This window comes from Carlito syrichta, unplaced genomic scaffold, assembly GCF_000164805.1.
Source record: "Carlito syrichta isolate Samal-C Ts95f unplaced genomic scaffold, Tarsius_syrichta-2.0.1 Scaffold308182, whole genome shotgun sequence".
Taxonomy (NCBI): Eukaryota; Metazoa; Chordata; class Mammalia; order Primates; family Tarsiidae; genus Carlito; species Carlito syrichta.
Window position 1 is genome coordinate 200,712 of NW_007252278.1, and position 18,756 is coordinate 219,467.

At 45.1% G+C, this 18,756-nt stretch overlaps 1 protein-coding gene across 2 annotated transcripts in view; it reads left to right on the plus strand.

Annotated features, from left to right (window-relative positions):
• The window catches only part of RSU1 (Ras suppressor protein 1), a 208,491-nt gene extending 198,821 nt beyond the window's left edge, over positions 1 to 9,670 (plus strand). For both annotated transcript variants that reach the window (XM_008065176.2, XM_021716114.1), the window contains exon 9: positions 9,033 to 9,670. In XM_008065176.2, coding sequence (XP_008063367.1) covers positions 9,033 to 9,135 — 103 coding nt within the window. In that variant the 3' untranslated portion in view covers positions 9,136 to 9,670. The remainder of the gene's footprint in view (positions 1 to 9,032) is intronic.
• Positions 9,671 to 18,756: the final 9,086 nt, after the last annotated feature.

Consider the following 18,756-nt stretch of genomic DNA (forward strand, 5'->3'; position numbering starts at 1 on the left):
GAATTGCAGAAAGGACCCAGGTAGCACTTTTTAGCTCTTTTCTGTTTTTCAAAACACTTCAGTGAGCCCAAACTAATCTGATTACCAACGCATCTGCAAGGTAGACAGTGTGTGGATATTCCCGTTTTCCAACTAAGATAGAAGAGGTTCTGGAAAGGCATAGAACTCTGAGTTCCCTCAACTAATAGGTGGCAGAACTCACACTGGAACCATCTTTTCTACACTCCACATTGCCCGCCTAGAGCTCAGTCTTATGTTACTCATGCCTGTTAGTGCATGGAGAGAGATGGTATTGGGTAAGTCAGGCCTCAAGTAGCATATTCTGTGGCTGTTCTCTGCCAGGGACCAGGCTGAGTGCTCATTCCAGAGGGTGCTGTTTTCCATGAATATACCAGGAAGAGTGTAGGGAGACCAAGAAGGGACTATTATAATAATCATAGGACCATGTGACATGGATTGTATCAGATTAGGAGAGAAAAAGAATGAATAAAGTCAGAGAGGCTGGGCATGGTGGCTTACGCACTTAGGGAGGCTGAGGTAGGAGGATGTTTGACCCTAGGGGTTCAGAACCAGCCTGGGCAACATAGTGAGGCCTCATTTTTACGAGAAAATCAAAAAAGTTAGCTAGGCATGGTGGCATGTGCCTGTAGTCTTGGCTACTTGGGAGGCTGAGGCAGAAGGATCATCCTAGCCCAGGAGGTTGAGGCCAGGATGAGCCATGATTGTGGCACTGCACTCCAGCCTGGGTGACAGAGTACGATTCCAACTCAAAATAAAATAAAACAAAGTCAGAGGATAGTGGAAATAAGAATAAATGAAGTGGTATAAAGCAGCACACTGAATTATGAACCTTTGAGAAACTGATGAAAGCTGTGATCCTTTTCTGCTGAAACATACACAAATACCTTTACTTAGGATTTCAGATATTTCCTTGGTCCCGTGCTAAGAATTTCTACTGTAGAGGAACCTTTTATCAAACTTGAATAATATGACAGCTGAATGACAGCTGTCAGAATGACTTCAACGTTTGATGATTCTGAAGGTCTGGAGTCAGGGAGGGACAGACTTGTGGAAGGTGGGGTAGGGGAGTTTCCTCTGCCTTGTGGGGTTTGATACTCAAGTGTCCAAGTGGGCGAAGAGGTTGGTGACTTGGGGAGCTGCTGCCTAATTATTAGATAATTATTAGAGCTATAAAATTAGATGATCTGTCTACAGAAGAGAATGCAAAGAGAGAAAAGCACAGACACAAGGACCAAAGAGGTGTCCAGAGAGAAAACAAGAACCAGGACAGCCAAGGGAGGACATTTTCCAGAAGGAATGGCATGGCCACAGGAGTCTTCATTGTTTCAGCAGCAAAGGGATGTGAGACCTTTGGATCCAAATGAAACAATAAGACTCAAGGATTTTGCTAAGAATGAAGATGCCCACATGAAATAAAATCCACGTGTAATAGAAATTCATGCATAGCATGTTACTTGATTTAAAAAATGGTTGCAAAACGTATTCTGAGTATGGTGGACTGGGATATTTTGCTGTGCAATCTTAACTGTCAGCAGGCAGTAGTGGTCAGTTGCATGGAGCATAAAGTAGGCAGTCTACGGGGGTTTTAAAAGGTGGCCCTAGGCCGGGCACAGTGGCCTGCACCTGTAATTCCAACACTTTAAGAGGCTGAGGCAGGAGGATCAGCTTTAGGCCAGGAATTCAAGATTAGCCTGTGCAACAGAATGAGGCCCCATCTCTACCAAAAAAAAAGAAAAAAGCCAGGCATGGTGGCTCACACTTGTTATCCCACAATTTGGGAGGCTAAGGCAAAAGGATTACTTGAGACCAAGAGTTTGAGACCAATCTGGGCAACATCGCAAGACCTTCTGTCTTCAAAAAATTAAATATTAGTTGGGTATGGTAGCACGTGCCTGTAGTCCATGCTAGTCGGGAGACTGAGGCAGAAAGATCATCTGAATCCAGAAGGTTGAGGCTGCAGTGAACTGAGATTATGCTACTGTACTCTAGTCTGGACAACAGAGCGACTCCAACTCAAAAATAAATAAATAAAAATAAAAATTAGCCAGATGTGATAGCATGTGACTGTAGTCCCAGCTACTCGGGAGGCTAAGGCAAGAGGATTGCTTGAGCCCAGGAGTGCAAGACTGCAGTGAGCTATGATTGCACCATTGTACTCCAGCCTGGGTGACAGGACAAGACCCTGTCTCAAAAAAAGAAAAAAAAGTCACTACACCTCTGAAGTCACCTGCTTGGTGACCTGGCAGTCTTCAAAATCTTTTTCTAATGATTCCCCCAGAGGTGGTCTTCAGCATGGGTTCTTCAGGTAACTCAGGGCAGGGCCCACTCTTACCTTCACCTTTTGGCTTCGCAGATGCGGTAGGAGAGCCCTCGTGAACCCACAGGCTGGTCTGCTCACCCCTCTCAGCTGGGCGCATCGTAGGCATCTCATCTTTGAAATTGTCTTGGGTGACAGAGCCTGTTCATCAAACTCCCAGGAGTAACTTAACCTCACATGTCACTGTAGAGTCCTCTTTATTAGGGTTTTCCTACTTAATCGTCTATTAGTTATTCTCTACAATCTACAGCTTTCAGGAGAGAGGAGATTTTCTAGGACTCTGTGCCAAAGGGTCCTCTCTGCTTTCTGGGCTGAACACTTTGTGGGCGACCATGTGCTAGGATTTCTTTCCCTTCCCTTCCCTCCCTTCCTTCCTTCCTCCCTTCCTTCCTTCCTTCCTTCCTTCCTTCCTTCTGGGCTGAACACTTTGTGGGCGACCTTGTGCTAGGATTTCTTTCCCTTCCTTCCTTCTTTCCCTTCCCTCCCTCCCTCCCTCCCTCCCTTCCTTCCTTCCTTCCTTCCTTCCTTCCTTGTTGGAATCTCACTCTTATTTCACTCTTGTTGCCCAGGCTGGAGTGCAGTGACACACCCACAGCCACAACAGCCTCCACCTACTGGGCTTAGGTGATCCTTCTGCCTCAGCCTTCCGAACAGCTGGAACTACAGACGCATGCCACCACACCCGGCTAGTTTTTTATGATTTATTTATTTATTTATATATATGTTTTTTTGAGTTGGAGTCTCACTCTGTCGCCCAGACTGGAGTGCAGTGGCCGCTTCCGGCCACCGCAGCCTCGCCTGCTGGGCTCCAGCAATCCCTCCGCCTCAGCCTTCCGAGTAGCGGAAACTACAGGTGTGCGCTACCACGCCCAGCTGATTTTCTGATTTATTGTAGAGATGAGGTCTCGCTAGAGGTCTCACCAAGTTGCCCAGGCTGATCTCAAACCCCCAGCCTCAGGCAATCCTTTCTCCTCAGCCTCCGAAAGTGCTGGGATTACAGGCTGAGCCACCATACCCAGCCAAAGCTAGGCTTTCTTTATCTCACTTTTGAGCTAGCATTGAAGACAGTGCTGTCTGCTGATACCCTCCCTGAGGTGGGGGGGTGTCTGACCCAAAGGCACAGGTGGTAACACGGGCTCTAGGCTGCACTCTGGGCATGGTGGCAGTGTGTGTGCAGCGGAAGGGACTGGCCTGAGTCACGGAGCTTCAGGAGGGATTAAAGCAGCAGCCTCCACTCTGGAACACCTACTATGTGCCCCACAGACAAGAGCGTTTCCATGTCTGATTTAATCTTCCCAAGCCCTCCAAGGTCATTGGGAATTTTATCCTTGTGCAGATGGGGCCATCAGACTGTGGCAACTTAGTGACATTTCCAAGGCCATACATCATTCATGGCCAATCAGAGTGCAGAGCTCAGAGGTGCATGTGAAGCCCAGGGACTGTCCTCCAGGAATCCCCATACTGGGTGCCCTGGCCTCCTGCAGCGTGAGACAAGTGTCATCTGAGTAGAGAGCTGCAGTGGCACTGAGGGGACATGCTCTCTAAAACATGACAGTGGAGCCAGAGCATGAGGGTAATGTGGGCTTTCCCAGTTACAGAAGATGAGAGGCAGCAGGCCAAGCAAGAGAGGCTATATTTGCCAAGGTCCTAGGAAATTGGCCTATCAGGAGGACAAAAATCCTGACCAACCCCTGCGCTTCCCTATGCGGTCCTGCGTGGTGTGGCATGCTCACTCCTCTCAGAAACTCCAAGAAATAAAACATCTTCCAATGGCATCGACTTCTTTGTGTGGTTGCTCAGTTACCTCTAAAATTAAATCCAGATACAAGCAAAACATCATCGACCACAGGTGTTTAGCTTCAGAGAATGGGGAGACAGAGACCAACCATAGTTCATATTAAAGAGGGTACAGTTTGCACCCATTTTTTTCCTTTGGGGCACACCCCGTTCTTTTACTTTATTTTATTTTTGTGTTTTTATTTTTCATAGAGACAGTCTTGCTATGTTGCCCAGGCTGGTCTGGCACTCCTGGCCTCAAACAGTCCTTCCTCCTCAGCCTTCCAAAATGCTAGGATTACAGGCAAGAGCCAGTATGCCCAGCCCATACACTGTCCTTTCCAAAACTTGTTCCTTTTTTTTTTGAGTTGGAGTCTCACTCTGTCGCCCAGACTGGAGTGCAGTGGCCGCTTCCAGCAACTTGTTCCTTTTACTTTTTCCTTCTTTTCAGTGAGCACCTCCAGAAACTTTCCGTTTTTTCCTGCTGAAATTAAGCTGAATCCACCAGCAGGCTGTCCTGTCAGACTCAGGGACGTTCACTCACTTCCTGTATTCATTCTCTATTGCTGCTGTAAAAGATTACCACAGACTTAGTGGCCAAAAACAAAATCACTGTATCATCTTACAGTTCCAGGGTTCAGAAGCCTGAGATTAGCCAGGCTCATGCCTAATATCCCAGCACTTTGGAAGGCTGAGGCAGGAGGATTGCTTGAGCATGGGAGTTCTAGACCAATCTGGGCAACATAGTGAGACCTTATCTCTACAAAAAAAATTTAAAAATTATCCAGGCATGGTGGTACACTCCTGTAGTCCCAACTACTTCAGAGGCTGAGGCAGGAGGATCACTTGAGTCCAGAAGGTTAAGGCTGTGTGAGCCATGATCATGCCACTTGCACTCCAGCCTGTGCGACAGAGTGAGACCCTGACAAAAAAAAAAAGAAGCCTGAAATCGGTGTCTATAGATTGCATCCTTCTAGAGACTCTATGTAAGAACACATTGCCTTGCCTTTCCAACTGCTAGAGGCCGCCTGGACCCCTTGGCTCGTGGCCCCTTCCTTCATCTTCAGAGGCAACAGCGTAGCATCTTCAGATTTCTCTCTGACTCGGAACCCTCTCTCTTTCCTATAAGAACCCCTTTGATGACACTGGGCCCACTAGAGCATCCAGGATTACCTTCCCAGCTCAATGTCCTTAACTTTATCACGCCCCCAGAGTCCCCCTTACCACATAAAGTAACATATTTACAAGTTTCAGGAATTAGGACGGGGCCATCTTTGGGGGCCGTTATTCTGCCTACTGCACTTTCTTCCCAAATGGAGCCCCATAGCTAGTCCCTGGTAGAGCCAGGAGTGGAACCCACGATTTGGGGGCCTCAGTGCTTGTTGTGACTGCCCTGCCACAGCCTCATCCCCATGTGGGAATGACCACTTATGGCCGCTTAGTAAAACGCCGCCTCTCCTCTGCCCACAAAGCTGGAGGAGTTAAAGGATCGTGCAGCGGACAGCAGCAGCATCCAGCCCTGCCGATGACTCACCGAGGAAGTGGGGCGATGCATTTAGCTCTGCCTTAGTTCCCTTCTTCAAAGAGGATTAAAGCCTTCCTTTTTCCAGAGGTGTTTGGGGATTTAGCGTTGATAGAAAATACCGCGTTATTTTGCAGGGGATAGAGCCCTAGAGAGGTAAGTAATCATATAATTGTTTTTATTTAATCGCTCTGAGTGTAACTCCACATCTGTCCTTTTTTTCAACAAGCATTTGCTGGTCACTTCCAATAGACTGGCCGAGGTGCTGAGCTTACTGAATCATGATAACCACCTTGTGAGGAAAATGACATACTTATTTTTCGAATAAGGAAACTGAGGCATGGTGGGAGAGATGAAAGTTGGTGATCCCTTGTCAGCAGTCTACAGCTAATAAGGATTTTAACATCAAGTTCAAGGCCGCCGTGCCCCAGCTAGCCCTTTGTAGGGACTTGCTATGTAGCCCCAGGATGTCCAGGTACACACAGTGGGATCTGAACATAAAAAGGCAGGAATTGAAACATTGGAACATTTCCGTTCCTCCAGAAAAGGAGAGGAGCCCTGCTGAGACCCCCCAAACAGCTTTTGCACCCCATTCTGAAATAACATCCCTAATTCCCACCGTCAGAGCTCAGGTGAACACACACCCCCTCTGGGAAGTCCCCCTTGCCCACCTTCGCCCCTCCTGCATTCAGGCCATGATATGAAGCAGGCCCTTGTCAATTCCTACTTCTCTTTCCCCTCCTCCGACCTCTTAATGTTACCGAGAACTTTTCCTAGCACCCAAGTATTGCCAGGTTTCCACGTGCATGAACTGTGGAGTCTTATTTCTGTAGATTATTATATCTTTTAAAGTTTGATGTTGTCTATGAATAAGAACATATATATTTTTTCCTTTGTGAGGATAAGGGGTTGGAAAAGATATATGAAACTGTAAGAAGGCTGTGTAACTCAAGATACTGGGGCCATAGGTGCTTGTTTGATGGCACAGGACAGTCACACCTCTGCTTCCTGCCAGGTGAGAGGGGCCTGGAGTCTAGATGCCTCCAGAGCCTGCCACTCTGGAGTGGTGAGCCCTGAGCATGGGGTCAATGGCTTCGAGTAAACCAAGATCCTAGGAGCAGGACAACGGAAGAGGTTATTAGTGGAAAAAGTAGGTTGCCGAGTGCGTTGATAAAGGTGAGAACAAGGAGCCCATGGTGGCTCAGGCCTGGAACACCAGCATTTGGGAAGACCAAGGACCACTGGAGGCCGGGAGTCCAAGGTCAGTCTGGGCAACAAAGCAAGACTCCATCTCTACAGGAAGGAAAAAAAAAAAAGTGAGACATATAATAGATGGGTGTACTTTGGCTCCAGGTTTCCTTTGCCTACTTGGTTCATCTGGGAGAGATGCTGGGCAGAAGAACACAGGTTGGGCTCACCTGGATAATGCAGGGTGATCGTTCCCTCTCAACATCCCTAACTGAGGAGTCCTTTTGCCACGTGAAGTAACATATTCATAGGTGTTAAGGATTGGGAAATGCACATTTTTGGGAATTGGAGGCAGACAGAGGTAAGGCTAGACTGAACTTGCTGAACTTTCCTCTGTCTCATCCCGTTTCTTTGCCTGGGATCCAGGGTCCTCAAGTGTCCTTGGCCTCATCTTCAGGGGGATCTGTGACTCTTTGTAAAGTGTGGCGGAGAAGAACCTCTCTAGGTCTAAAGATGTGCTTTCCTGGAAGCAGGTTATCTTGGGAAAGGAGGTGTTTCTCCTGTGAGTCCAGAGAAGATACTGTCAGGCTGGGCAATCTGCAGACTCTCATATTCCCTAGGATATATGGTACAAACCGGGCTTGGTGGCTCAGCCTGTAATCCCGCGCCTTTGGGAGGCTGAGGTGAGTTGATTGCTTGAGCCCGCGGGTTCGAGATCCGCCTAGGCAGGCGAGACCTCATCTCTACAATAAATCAAAAAATTAGCCGGGCATGGTAGCGTGCACCTATAGTTCCAGCTACTTGGAAGGCTGAGGTGGAAGGATCACCGGAGCCCAGCAGGTCGAGGCTGCGGTGGCCGGGAGTGGCCGCTGTACTCCAGTCTGGGCGCCAGAGTGAGACTCCAACTCAAAACAAAACAACAACAAAAAAATATATGGTACTTTCTTGACACAAGAGAATGGCCTCCCTTTTCCTTGGAGAGCGTTCCCAGCACCTGGCTAGATAACATGCTCTGGCTCGCAGGTCTGTGTCGTACCACCTCTGTGAGAGCAGAGAACTCTCTTCATCACCACTTTTGGGGGAACCTGCTCCTGCCATTCCCAAGAAGCCACTTGGAGAAGATAGAATATGGCATGATCAGACACTTGGAAGACTCTAGAGAAGATTGAATATGACACGACCCACCAAAACCCTGGTGTGCAGCTTGCCCTAGCCACATGGTCGGTTGGACACCATGCAGTCAGTGTGTCATCCCCTCCCCTCCACCTGTCTGCCATGGTGCTGATGTCATCAAGAGCACCAGTATGTACTAAATAGCACCACACCGTGTGTGCCCACAGATGTCAGCATCCCCAGAAGGTGTCAATTCCTTGAGTGGACATTAGAACGAAGCCACCTTGTACAGGGAGGTCAGGCCCTGTGTCAAGGCTCATTCAGTTGGATTAAGTCAGTGGCCAGCAGCAGCGTCGGGTAACCCCTTTCTCCAGAGGAACTGAGACACCCCCAGGGCTCTCTTGGAGACACAGTTATATCAATAAGGGAGTTGAGGTTGAGCTGTATTTATTTTAGGATGGCTTTTAATTTAGTTTAATCAGAATTACTCGTAAATTGTCGATTAATTACCTTCTGCCGTTCCATTAAATTCTCTCAGCCATGGAGCCAGCCTCGCCGTGCGATGAGTGCCATCCACTGTAATTGTGGGGCACTTTGTCAACATTTAATCAACGGTACTTATTAATGTGGCATTGATGTGTGATAGCCATCTCCACACTATCCATCACGCGTGAGCAGCCAGTTCAGACTTGGACCCCATTGCTCTCTGTCACATTAGCCAGCCCCTGGCTTTCAGGCCAAGTGAAATGCTCACTTTTCACTAAATGGACACTCTTTCTCTCCACTTCAACCCAATTTTTGTCATTGTCAACTGAAACACTTTGAACTTCAGTCGGGACCAGCTGGCCTGGGCATTATGGTTTTCCCAGTGGTTGTGAAATCCTGAAACTGGTCCATGATTGGATGTCATGGCATGGTGTATGTATGTAAGAGAATTTTATATTCTTAAATACAGAGAACACAGAAGGGATCTTTTGGGTTTTTTGACTTACTGAATATTTCTGGAGATTAATCTGCTGTTGAAAACTCTACCAATAGAAGCCTTTCTTGTGTTAATAGCATAGATCTCATGGTTTCCTGTCTCTTTCATTTCAGCCTCTACGGCAGACACATGCAGGCAAACCCAGAACCGCCAAAGAAAAATAATGACAAATCGAAGAAGATCAGCCGGAAACCCCTGACAGCCAAGAACAAATAAAGGGTTGGCATTAGCCGGGTTTCTAGCCTCTTCTCTCACTAACATTTCCGTTCTCTCTTACACTGTCTCTCAAATAAATGCAGTACGTGTGTGCCTTTTTTTTTTTTTTTCTTTTCACTCTCTCTTTCTAGTGCCTCCCACCTTACCTTTTAGATTCTTTTGATTGGTGGTAGATTGTTATAAGGTCTTAAAACCATTTCCATTTGTTTCTTTAAAATTGCCAAAGGCAGGGAACAAAGATTCTATTCAACTGCAAATTCCATAGTAGGCACAGGTTTGAGTTCCTTGAATAGACACCACAAGGTTGCTTATTATCAAAAGAATAATTAAAATCATGTAACCGTTTAAATGTCACAGTTAACACTTATCACTTTTTCTGTTTATTCACATAACTCATTATTTTGCTTTATTAAAAGCCTTCCTTCACCACTGAGATATTATGTTTATTTAACTTACAAATAATTTTAATAAAATCTTGGATTTGTATCACATGTTGCTTCTTGACTGGAGTAAAGAACAATCTGATCTTGGGGTATACACATTTTCATTTGATTTTTCCCCAAAAAATTATCTTGCCCAGTTTTCTTATAGATAATGAACTCTAAAACTTTTCATGAAAGAAATGCAAAAATTAAATCAGAGTTCGTTTCTTCTCACATTAATTTGTCAAGCTTTTTTTTTTTTTTTTCTTTGAAGACTTTCTAAATTAGGAAGAAGCAGAAAAACAAATCTCTAGGGGATTCTGCCAAAAGATTTTGGAAAGCAGCATTCCTTCACCGAAGAAATGGTGACTTCTGCCAGGGGCTGGTTAGACAAGAGCTGTGAAATGGAGAGAGAATAAAACTCGAGTATGTTTTTTGTCACTGCAGAAAATCTGCCCAGATCGACGTATTCTTCCAAGCGGCTTTGATGCCAATGAAGTTGTGTAAATGTGCACACTACACCACACCCAGTGTAAAAAACGGCAGTTGAGAGTCATTAAACAAGCAATTGTTTAACATCTGTGATAGGCAGCTTTCCTTCTTCTCCGCAAGTACGGAAATGAAAACACAGCCAAAACGAGGCTTTGTGCTCACTCAGGGCTGCCAGCCACGGAATGCCTCCCAAAAAAGGTTTGTGGAGATGCAACTTACTCTCAGATGGATTGTGGGAAAGGGATGTACCCTTTTCATTGCACATCACCTTTCAGCTTCCTGGGTGAGCTCCCAAGAACAGGGCCCACTGGGGCGTGTAAAAAGCCAACATCAGAACAAAACAAAAAGTCCTGAGTTAATTAGGAAATGGAATTTGCATTTCAATCAGAGAGGTCAGAGAGCAAATTCTAAACTTCTTGGTTTGGGACAACTTCCTGATAGAACATTAGCTGTGGGAAGAGGTCTCTCCAAGTGCCATCACCTGTTTGGGGATAGAGTTGATGTTATTTCTGTAAGTGCCATGTTTGCCTCTGCCTGAAATTTTTAAATCGATTTTTTATCTCAGAAAATTGCAGGAGCAAGAACAATGTCTCTACTATTGTTGATTGGAAAGACTTTACCTAAAATTAAACTAACAACAAAGCATTAGTAAAAATATAACAATATGAAGTGCTTTCATGAGTAATTTTTTCAAAAGATGAAAACTCTAGATAGAATTGTGGGCAAGACAGGTAAATTCACAGGGAAGAAATACCTCCAAGAAACATGAAGAAGTAATCAAAGTTTCACTAATAATTAAAAAAATCAAAGCAAAGCAAAAATAAGCTGTGTAGCAATGAGAAATGTGCAGATATTTTTTAAAGCAGTATTAAGTGCAAGAGAAATAAGAGGCAAACATTCTCACACTCTTATATGGGGAATATAAATTTCTCTGCAGAAAGGTAGTAGCAGTTGGACAATGTGCAGCAAAACCTTAAAATTGAGACCCAGAATTTTTATTTCTAGGCATTTATCCTGAGGAAATTATCAGAGATGCACACAAAAAAGATATGTTTGCGAATTGTCCTTATAACATTTACACACAGGGAAAATTTGGGAAAACCAGAGCCCACCAGTGGAAGAATGGTTTGATGCATTGTGGCACATCCACATGACAGACTTTTATGAAGACGTTAAAAATTGTGGCACAGTATCTAAGGACAAAAAGAGATAATCGTATTAGCCAGTTAACTCGAAAAAACAAGCTTTTAAAAACTAACTCTATAACGATTGTCCCAGTTGTGTAAGAAGGAAATTGTATATGCATAAAAACTAAATGGAAATGGAGCACAGTTTTAAGGCTGACAAATAATCTCTGTGTGATGGACTAAGACTTTTAAAATTTTCTTTTTTATACTTATTCTGTACTTTAAATTTTCATAATGAGCATGTATGCTTTTATAATCAGAAAATGTTAAATACATATTTTTTCCAAATGAAGTTGGCATATTATGATATGCAGTCCGGAAAAATATGATCCTATATTTAAGTTCAAAGCATAATATAAAATGTCGGAGTGTTGTTTTTTATTTTTATTTCCAAAATGGGTTTCGTGTCTTTTCATAAACTGCTTTTGGTTCTTTGATATCTGAATTAACAAAATATCCACAGTTCAAAAGGTGGCCTTTTCACAAAGATAATCTGACCTTTTTAGCACAATAATGAAATTGGTCATTACCCTCAATGCCTTGCAGTCTAGTCTTCCGAGTATGCAGAAACCACATTGGAACCTGTGGATTTTTTTAATCTTATTTTTTATTATTTTTTATTCCCTGTTTGAAGCACCTTGCCCATGCTTTTACCTCTTTATGTAAAACTCTGGCCTTGTCCACATGGCTGGATATCTTAGAGATGATATGCAAAATATTCTGTGTACATAATCACATTTGGTTTGTGCAGAAACCTTGTGAGACAGGCAAGTTGTCTGAGAATAAAATGGTTCTGAGATCTAGGAGAGAAATTTTTCTCTTTATTTGCTAGGAGTGATATGTTCTGTTTATCATGAGTCTGTTGTTTGTTTATTTTTTTCAGTTAAAATAGGAACAAGTAAGCCGAGCTCGGTGGCTCAGCCTGTAATCCCAGAGGCTGAGGTGAGTGGATTGCCTGAGCCCACGGGTTCGAGACCTGCCTGGGCAGCGAGACTTCATCTCTACAATAAATCAAAAAATCAGCTGGGCGTGGTAGCGCATGCCTGTAATTCCAGCTACTCGGAAGGCTGAGGCGGAAGGATCGCCGGAGCCCAGCAGGTCGAGGCTGCGGTGGCCGGGAGCGGCCACTCCACTCCAGTCTGGGCTGTACCCTGAGTCTTAAAAAAATAAAAAGAGTGACTTTCTCAGCAAGGCTTCCCATGACTACCCTGCTGTATTTACTTGTTTATTTATTTTTTTTAGATTAGAAAATATAGTTTATTTAAAAAGTAATTTAGAGAGAGAAAGAGAGAAAGAGGAGATTCACCTCCCCAAGGTAGAGAAGGGAGCCAAAGCCAGGAAACATGGTGACAAAAAGCACATGGCCACACCAGAGTCTAGCAAGGCAATGATGGTGATGATCTGGGAATGGCCAACTACCCTGCTTTAAATTGCAATTTATTTTATCATCTGCCTCCCTCTCCCATTCCTAGAGTGTAGGCTTCTTGAGGAAGGGGGTTAGCAAACAACAACTGAGAGGCCAAACCCAGCGCCTGCCTATTTTTGTAGTCTGTGGCTGCTTTTGTGTGACCACAGTAGAGTTGACCTATTGTGACAGAGACCCTATAGCCCACAAAGCAAAAAATAGTTATTATTTGGTTCTTTAAGAAAAATGCTGCGATTGTTTTACTAGCTATTATAGTCCTGGCACCTACAGGGATGCTTGATATATAATGGGAATTCAATAAATATTTTTTTATATTTTTTGTTTTGGGCGGTTGGAGTCTTACTCCATCACCCAGGCTGGAGGGCAATGGTACCCTCACGGCCACCCCAACATACAACTGCTGGGCTCTGGCTATCCTTCCACCTCAGCCTTCCAAGAAGCCGGAACTACAGGTATGCACTACCACGCCCGACTAATTGTTTTTTTTTTTCTTGCCAAGTTGCCCAGGCTGTTCTCGAACCCGTGGGCTCAGGCAATCCTCTCACCTTGGCCTCCTAAAATGCTGGGATTAGAGGCTTGAACCACCATGCCCAGCCTCAATAAATATTTAATTGAATTCAATATGATTTTTCATTGGATAACATAATTATTTAGGAAGAAAGAAGGAAAAAATTCTTACACATACCTTTAGGGTTTTCTGCTTCACAATTTCAGTCCACTTTATCAAGGCCACGTTTTCCTAAGGAGGGGGAAAAAAAAAGATCTGTGAATATTATTATAGATGAGAGTTTATTCAACCCTGTAAAAGTTCAAACCTTTATCTGAATTTTTCGTTTATCTTGCAAGGCCCAATTGTTATATACTTGATTACTTAAGGCCTTCTTCAAGCAACAACTGATTCCTTCTGTAACAGCCAGAAATGAAAGGGCTCTATGCCCCAATTTGCCTGTTAAGAGCTCAGAGGCTGCATCCCTGTCAAAAGCAAAACCCAAAGGGTCCCTGTCAATGTGAGTCGATTTCAGAAGGACCTGTGAATCTTGCCCAAAACACACTTCTCTGCAAAGTGATGTTTTTGGTTTTTTTGTGTTTGTTTTTTTATTTTTTATTTTTTTGAGTTGGAGTCTCACTCTGTCGCCCAGACTGGAGTGCAGTGGCTGCTCCCAGCCACCGCAGCCTCGACCTGCTGGGCTCCGGTGATCCTTCCACCTCAGCCTTCCAAGTAGCCGGAACTACAGGCGCGCGCTACCTCGCGTGGCTAATTTTTTGATTTATTATAGAGATGAGGTCTCGCCAAGTTGCCCAGGCGGCTCTCGAACCCTCGGGCTCAGGCAATCCACTCACCTCACCTCCCAAAGTGCGGGATTACAGGCTGAACCACTGAGCCCGGCTTAAAGTGATGTTTTTAAAGGCAGAACAGGCAAGTAAAGTGAAAATCTCTATTCCACCCCAGAGACTTTGTGACCTAAAATTAGGTACTAAGCATTCATATGTATAGTTCTCCATCTATAGTATCATAAGATCATACTATATATACTATATAGGTGTTATAGACCATCTATATAGGCCACATATGTCATTGATCTTCCCAGCAGTAACAGTTTTAGGAGACCCCTGTGTTCTTTAGAAATGAAGATTGCTTATAAGTGTTTTGTGATATTACCTCCTACCTTATGCTTATTTTGTACATGATAGAATTAGGTAATTTGCCATTACCAAATTCCCCACTTAATCTATATTATCTTACTAATAATAGCTCTCATTGATTGAAGCCCATCCATGTGTGTTATAGAAAATACACGTTATTTGTATTTCCTTTCATTTTCACTCAGTGAGTATCTTCATTTTGTAGAAAATTTGACATTAAGAGATTGAGGAACTTCCCAAAGGGGCCACAACTGGCAAGTGTCAGAGGAAGGATGGAAAAGAAGGTTCCTTTGACTCTCTAGAGCAAGTGTCCCTTCCTCAGCTGGGCACAGTGACTCATGCCTGTAATTCCAGCTCTTTAGGAGACCGAGATGGGAGGATTCCTTGAGCACAGGAGTTCAAGACCAGTCTGGGCAACATAGTGAGACCCTGTCTCTACAAAAAAAAAAAAATCAAAGTATTAGCCCTGCATGGTGGTGTGCACCTGCGGTCCCAGCTACTCAGGAGGCTGAAGCAGAAGGATCACCTGAGCCCAGGAGGTTGAAGCTGCAGTGAGCAATGATCATGCCACTGCACTCCAGCCTGGCAACAGAGTGAGACCCCCCCAAAAAAAACAAAAGTTCTCTCCTCCATCCCACATCACATTCTGCTGCCAGTCAAGTCTCCCTTGGTCTATCCAAAAAGCAGCAATTGCCTTTCTCATCATCTCTTAAATTGGAGTTTCTGCTTTTGAGCACCTGAAATGTTTATTTTATTAACACATCTAAGTCAGTGCACGATGACAGCCAGGTTAGAGAAGCATTAGCTTATTTCTATAAGTGACAGCACTGTGGTTTCTGTTGTCTCTGTTCCCCATGCTTGGTCAGGTGACAGCACCTCTCCAACGTCTCAGAGACATGTAGACTACAGCAGATAAGGCTCACTCCTGAGACTGGCTTTGCCCTTTCCCATCTCATCCAGAAATGCACTTCCACCACTATGCCACCAAGGAAATATTTTTCCCTAAAGGGGACTCCCTCACATAACCCATCCAAAGAGCAGTGCCTACTGAAATCGGCAGAAAATGGCTTTGGGTTGTGTTTTCAAGCAGTTTGGGCCTGACATGATCAGACCACCTAGGGACTTTGTTTTTAGTGGTTCAACCAGAGACGGAGGAGAGACTCCCATCTCATGCATCCTGGTCTCCTCACAGCTAGTGTGGTACCTAAAGCAAACAGTCGAGCATTGCTTCATTGCATGAATGAATGCTGTTTCCACTGGATATTTGTATTTTATTTATTTGTTTGTCTGTTTGTTTATTTGGAGTTGGGGGTCTCACTCCGTCACTCAGGCTGGAGTGCAGTGGCATGATCATGCCTAACTGCAGCCTCCAATTCCTGGGCTCAGGCAATCCTTCCACCTCAACCTCCTGAGCAGCTGTGACTCCAGGCACCTGCCGCCACACCCGGTTTTCACTGGATATTTCTAATGCCTTACTGCTATTTTCCCAAGGCATTTATACTCACTTTACAAATGGAAGGACCATGTCTTATAATGGGATGTTTAGAGGCTTTCTAAAGTCAGGCAATACCTCTAATAAGTTGCAGGCTCAGGCATCGGGAGTGAGTTAAGTAATCAGGGTTGGATAAGAATGTAGTGTTATCAGAAAAGGCCTCTAATTAGATTGCTTGTCTCCAACTATTTAAGGAATGTGTCAGCCCCTCATGTGAAAATCGAATCAGCCAGTGATTACTTAGCTGATGGTACACAAGGCTCCCTGAGGTTTTCTTAGATCTAGCCCCCTCCCCTACCTTGGGGAGGTGAATCTCTTCTCTCTCACTCTCTCTAATTTACTTCTGTGTGTGTGTGTGTGTGTGTGTGTGTGTGTGTGTGTGTGTGTGTGTGGGTGTGTGATTTATTGTAGAGATGAGGTCTCGCCAAGTTGCCCAGGCTGGTCTCGAACCCCTGGGCTCAGGCAGTCCTCTCACCTCAGCCTCCCAAAGTGCTGGGATTATAGGCTTGAGCCACCTGCCCAGCCTTAATTTGCTTTCTAAATAAACTTTGCTTGAAAAGTTAAAAAAAATTGTGATGTCTCCCACCCCCACCCCAGAAAGCATCCCAGTTTCCACATTTACAGGACCAATTATCTCTGTTTCTGGAGCTACTTTTTTTTTTTTTTTTTAAATAGTTTGTGTCTCTGTCACCCAGGCTGGAGTGCAGTAGCGTGATCATAGCTCACTGTACCTCAAACTCCTGGGCTCAAGGTATCCTCCTTCCTCAACCTCCCGAATAACTAGGACTACAGGCACCATGCCCAGCTTTTTTTTTTTTTTTTTTTTTTTTTTTTTTGTAGAGATGGGGTCTTGCTATGTTACCCAGGCTAGTCTTGAATACCTGGGCTCAAGCAATCCTCCCACCTCAGACTCCCAAAATGCTGGGATGACAGGTGTGAGCCACCACGCCCAGCCAGCGCTGTCTTGATGCATCTATCTCCCAGTACACTGTGAAATTGGCATTCTCTGTGTACAGGTGTTGTCAGCAAAGCTGACTTGTCCCTACCCCGGGAGGAAAGCATTTCTACTAACAGCTAAAAGTAGGAAAGAAGCACAATTGTTTCATAACTCCCCCAGAAGTGCCACCCAAAACATCCCTGCCAGCCAGGTGGAAAGTCTCACTGTTTGTGTGGGCTGCAGTGTTTGTCATTGCACAGTCAGGATGTTGACAAAGAGTCACTTTTTCAATCGCCACGTGCAACGCAGCAGTGAGACCCATATTTTCATCAAGGAAGGCTCTGCCTGGAGACCAGGTCTTTGGTTCAAGATCATCTCACCATTTAGCAGCTCCAGTGTGAGGTGCAGGCTTTGTGGTTGTTGTTGGCTCAGATCTGTACTTGAAAGGATTTGAGAGAAAGGCCATAAAGATGACACTTGCTCTAAAAACAACTGGTATGAGAAAATAGTTGGTTAAATTGAAGTGTGTGTGCAGGGACACAGTGAAGATACTTAGGTCCCTGATAACTGGGAAGAAGTTGCAGAGGGTTGGTCACAGTTCATCTGCCTGGATACTGTTCTGGGTGTAATAGCAGCTCCCCCCCGCCCCAAGATTAATGTCCACTTGCCACTTCAGAATGTGAACTTACTGGGAAATAGTCATTGCAGATGTAATTGATAAAGTTAAAATGAGATCATGCCGGCTGGGCATGGTGGCTCATGCCTATAATCCTAGCACTTTGGGAGCCAGAGGCAATAGGATTGCCTGAGACCAGGGGTTTGAGGACAGCCTGGGCAATTTGGTGAGACCTCATCTCTACAATAAGTCAAAAAATTAGCCAGGTCTGGTAGCGCACACCTGTAGTTCCAGCGATCTGAAAGGCTGAGGCGGAGGGATCGCTTGAGCCCAGGAGGTCAAGGCCGTGGTAGCCATGATTCTGCCACTGCACTCTAGCCTGGGCAATAGAGTGAGACCCCCAAATAAAAAAAATAAGGTTATACTGGATGAGGGTGAGCCTTGAATCCAACGGCTGGTGTCCCATCAGAAGGCTGTGTGATGACACAGGGACACACACATACACAGGGAAGAAGGCCATGGGACAAAGGAGGCATAAATTGGAGGAATGGATGTAGCTACCAACCAAGGGGCCAGCAACACCAGGTGCTGGAAAGGGCAAGGAAGGATCCTTCCCTGGAGCCTTCAGAGAGAACATGGTCTTCATGACACCTTGACTTTGTACTTCTCACCTTCAGAACTGTGACAACCTCAAGGTCTGTCATTGTAAGCCAGTGCACTGGTGGTTCTTGGTGATGGCACCCTGGGAAACAAATGCAGGCGCCTGGGATTGGCTCAGAGCAGAGAATGCGACACGATGCGCTGCCTGCCATGCTTGCCCCTGCAATCAGAACAGGAAGCCAGAACACACAGACTGTCTGCAGTTTGCATTCGGTTGTTGGCAGGCCCAGAAGACTGACTTCCTTGGATCCGGCGTATCAGCCCAGACTGAATCCTCAGGAGTGCCTCAGGGCCATGCCTTACCCCAGTCCTGGCTTGTGCATCTGGATCCCCAATTAGAACCCAAGTGAGGCTGGCACTGTAGGATCACACCTGTTGTCCCAGCACTGTGGGAGGCCAAACTGGGAGGATCACTTGAGGAGTTTGAGACCAACCTGGGCAACATAGTGAGACCCCCATCTCTACTAAAAGTTAAAATTAAAAAATTGATTGAGTGTGGTGGCATCCACTTGTAGTCCTAGTTACTTGGGAGGCTAAGGTGCGAGGATTGCTTGAGCGCAAGAGGTCAAGGCTACAGCAAGCTATGATTGAGTGACCGCACTCCATCCTGGGTGACCGAGGGAGACCTTGTCCCATCTCTTAAGCAAACAAACAAACAAACAAACAAACAAACAAACAAACCAAATGATTCCTATTTCATCAGGTAGCATCTATTGCTACAAAAAAGTCTAAGAATCAGATTATC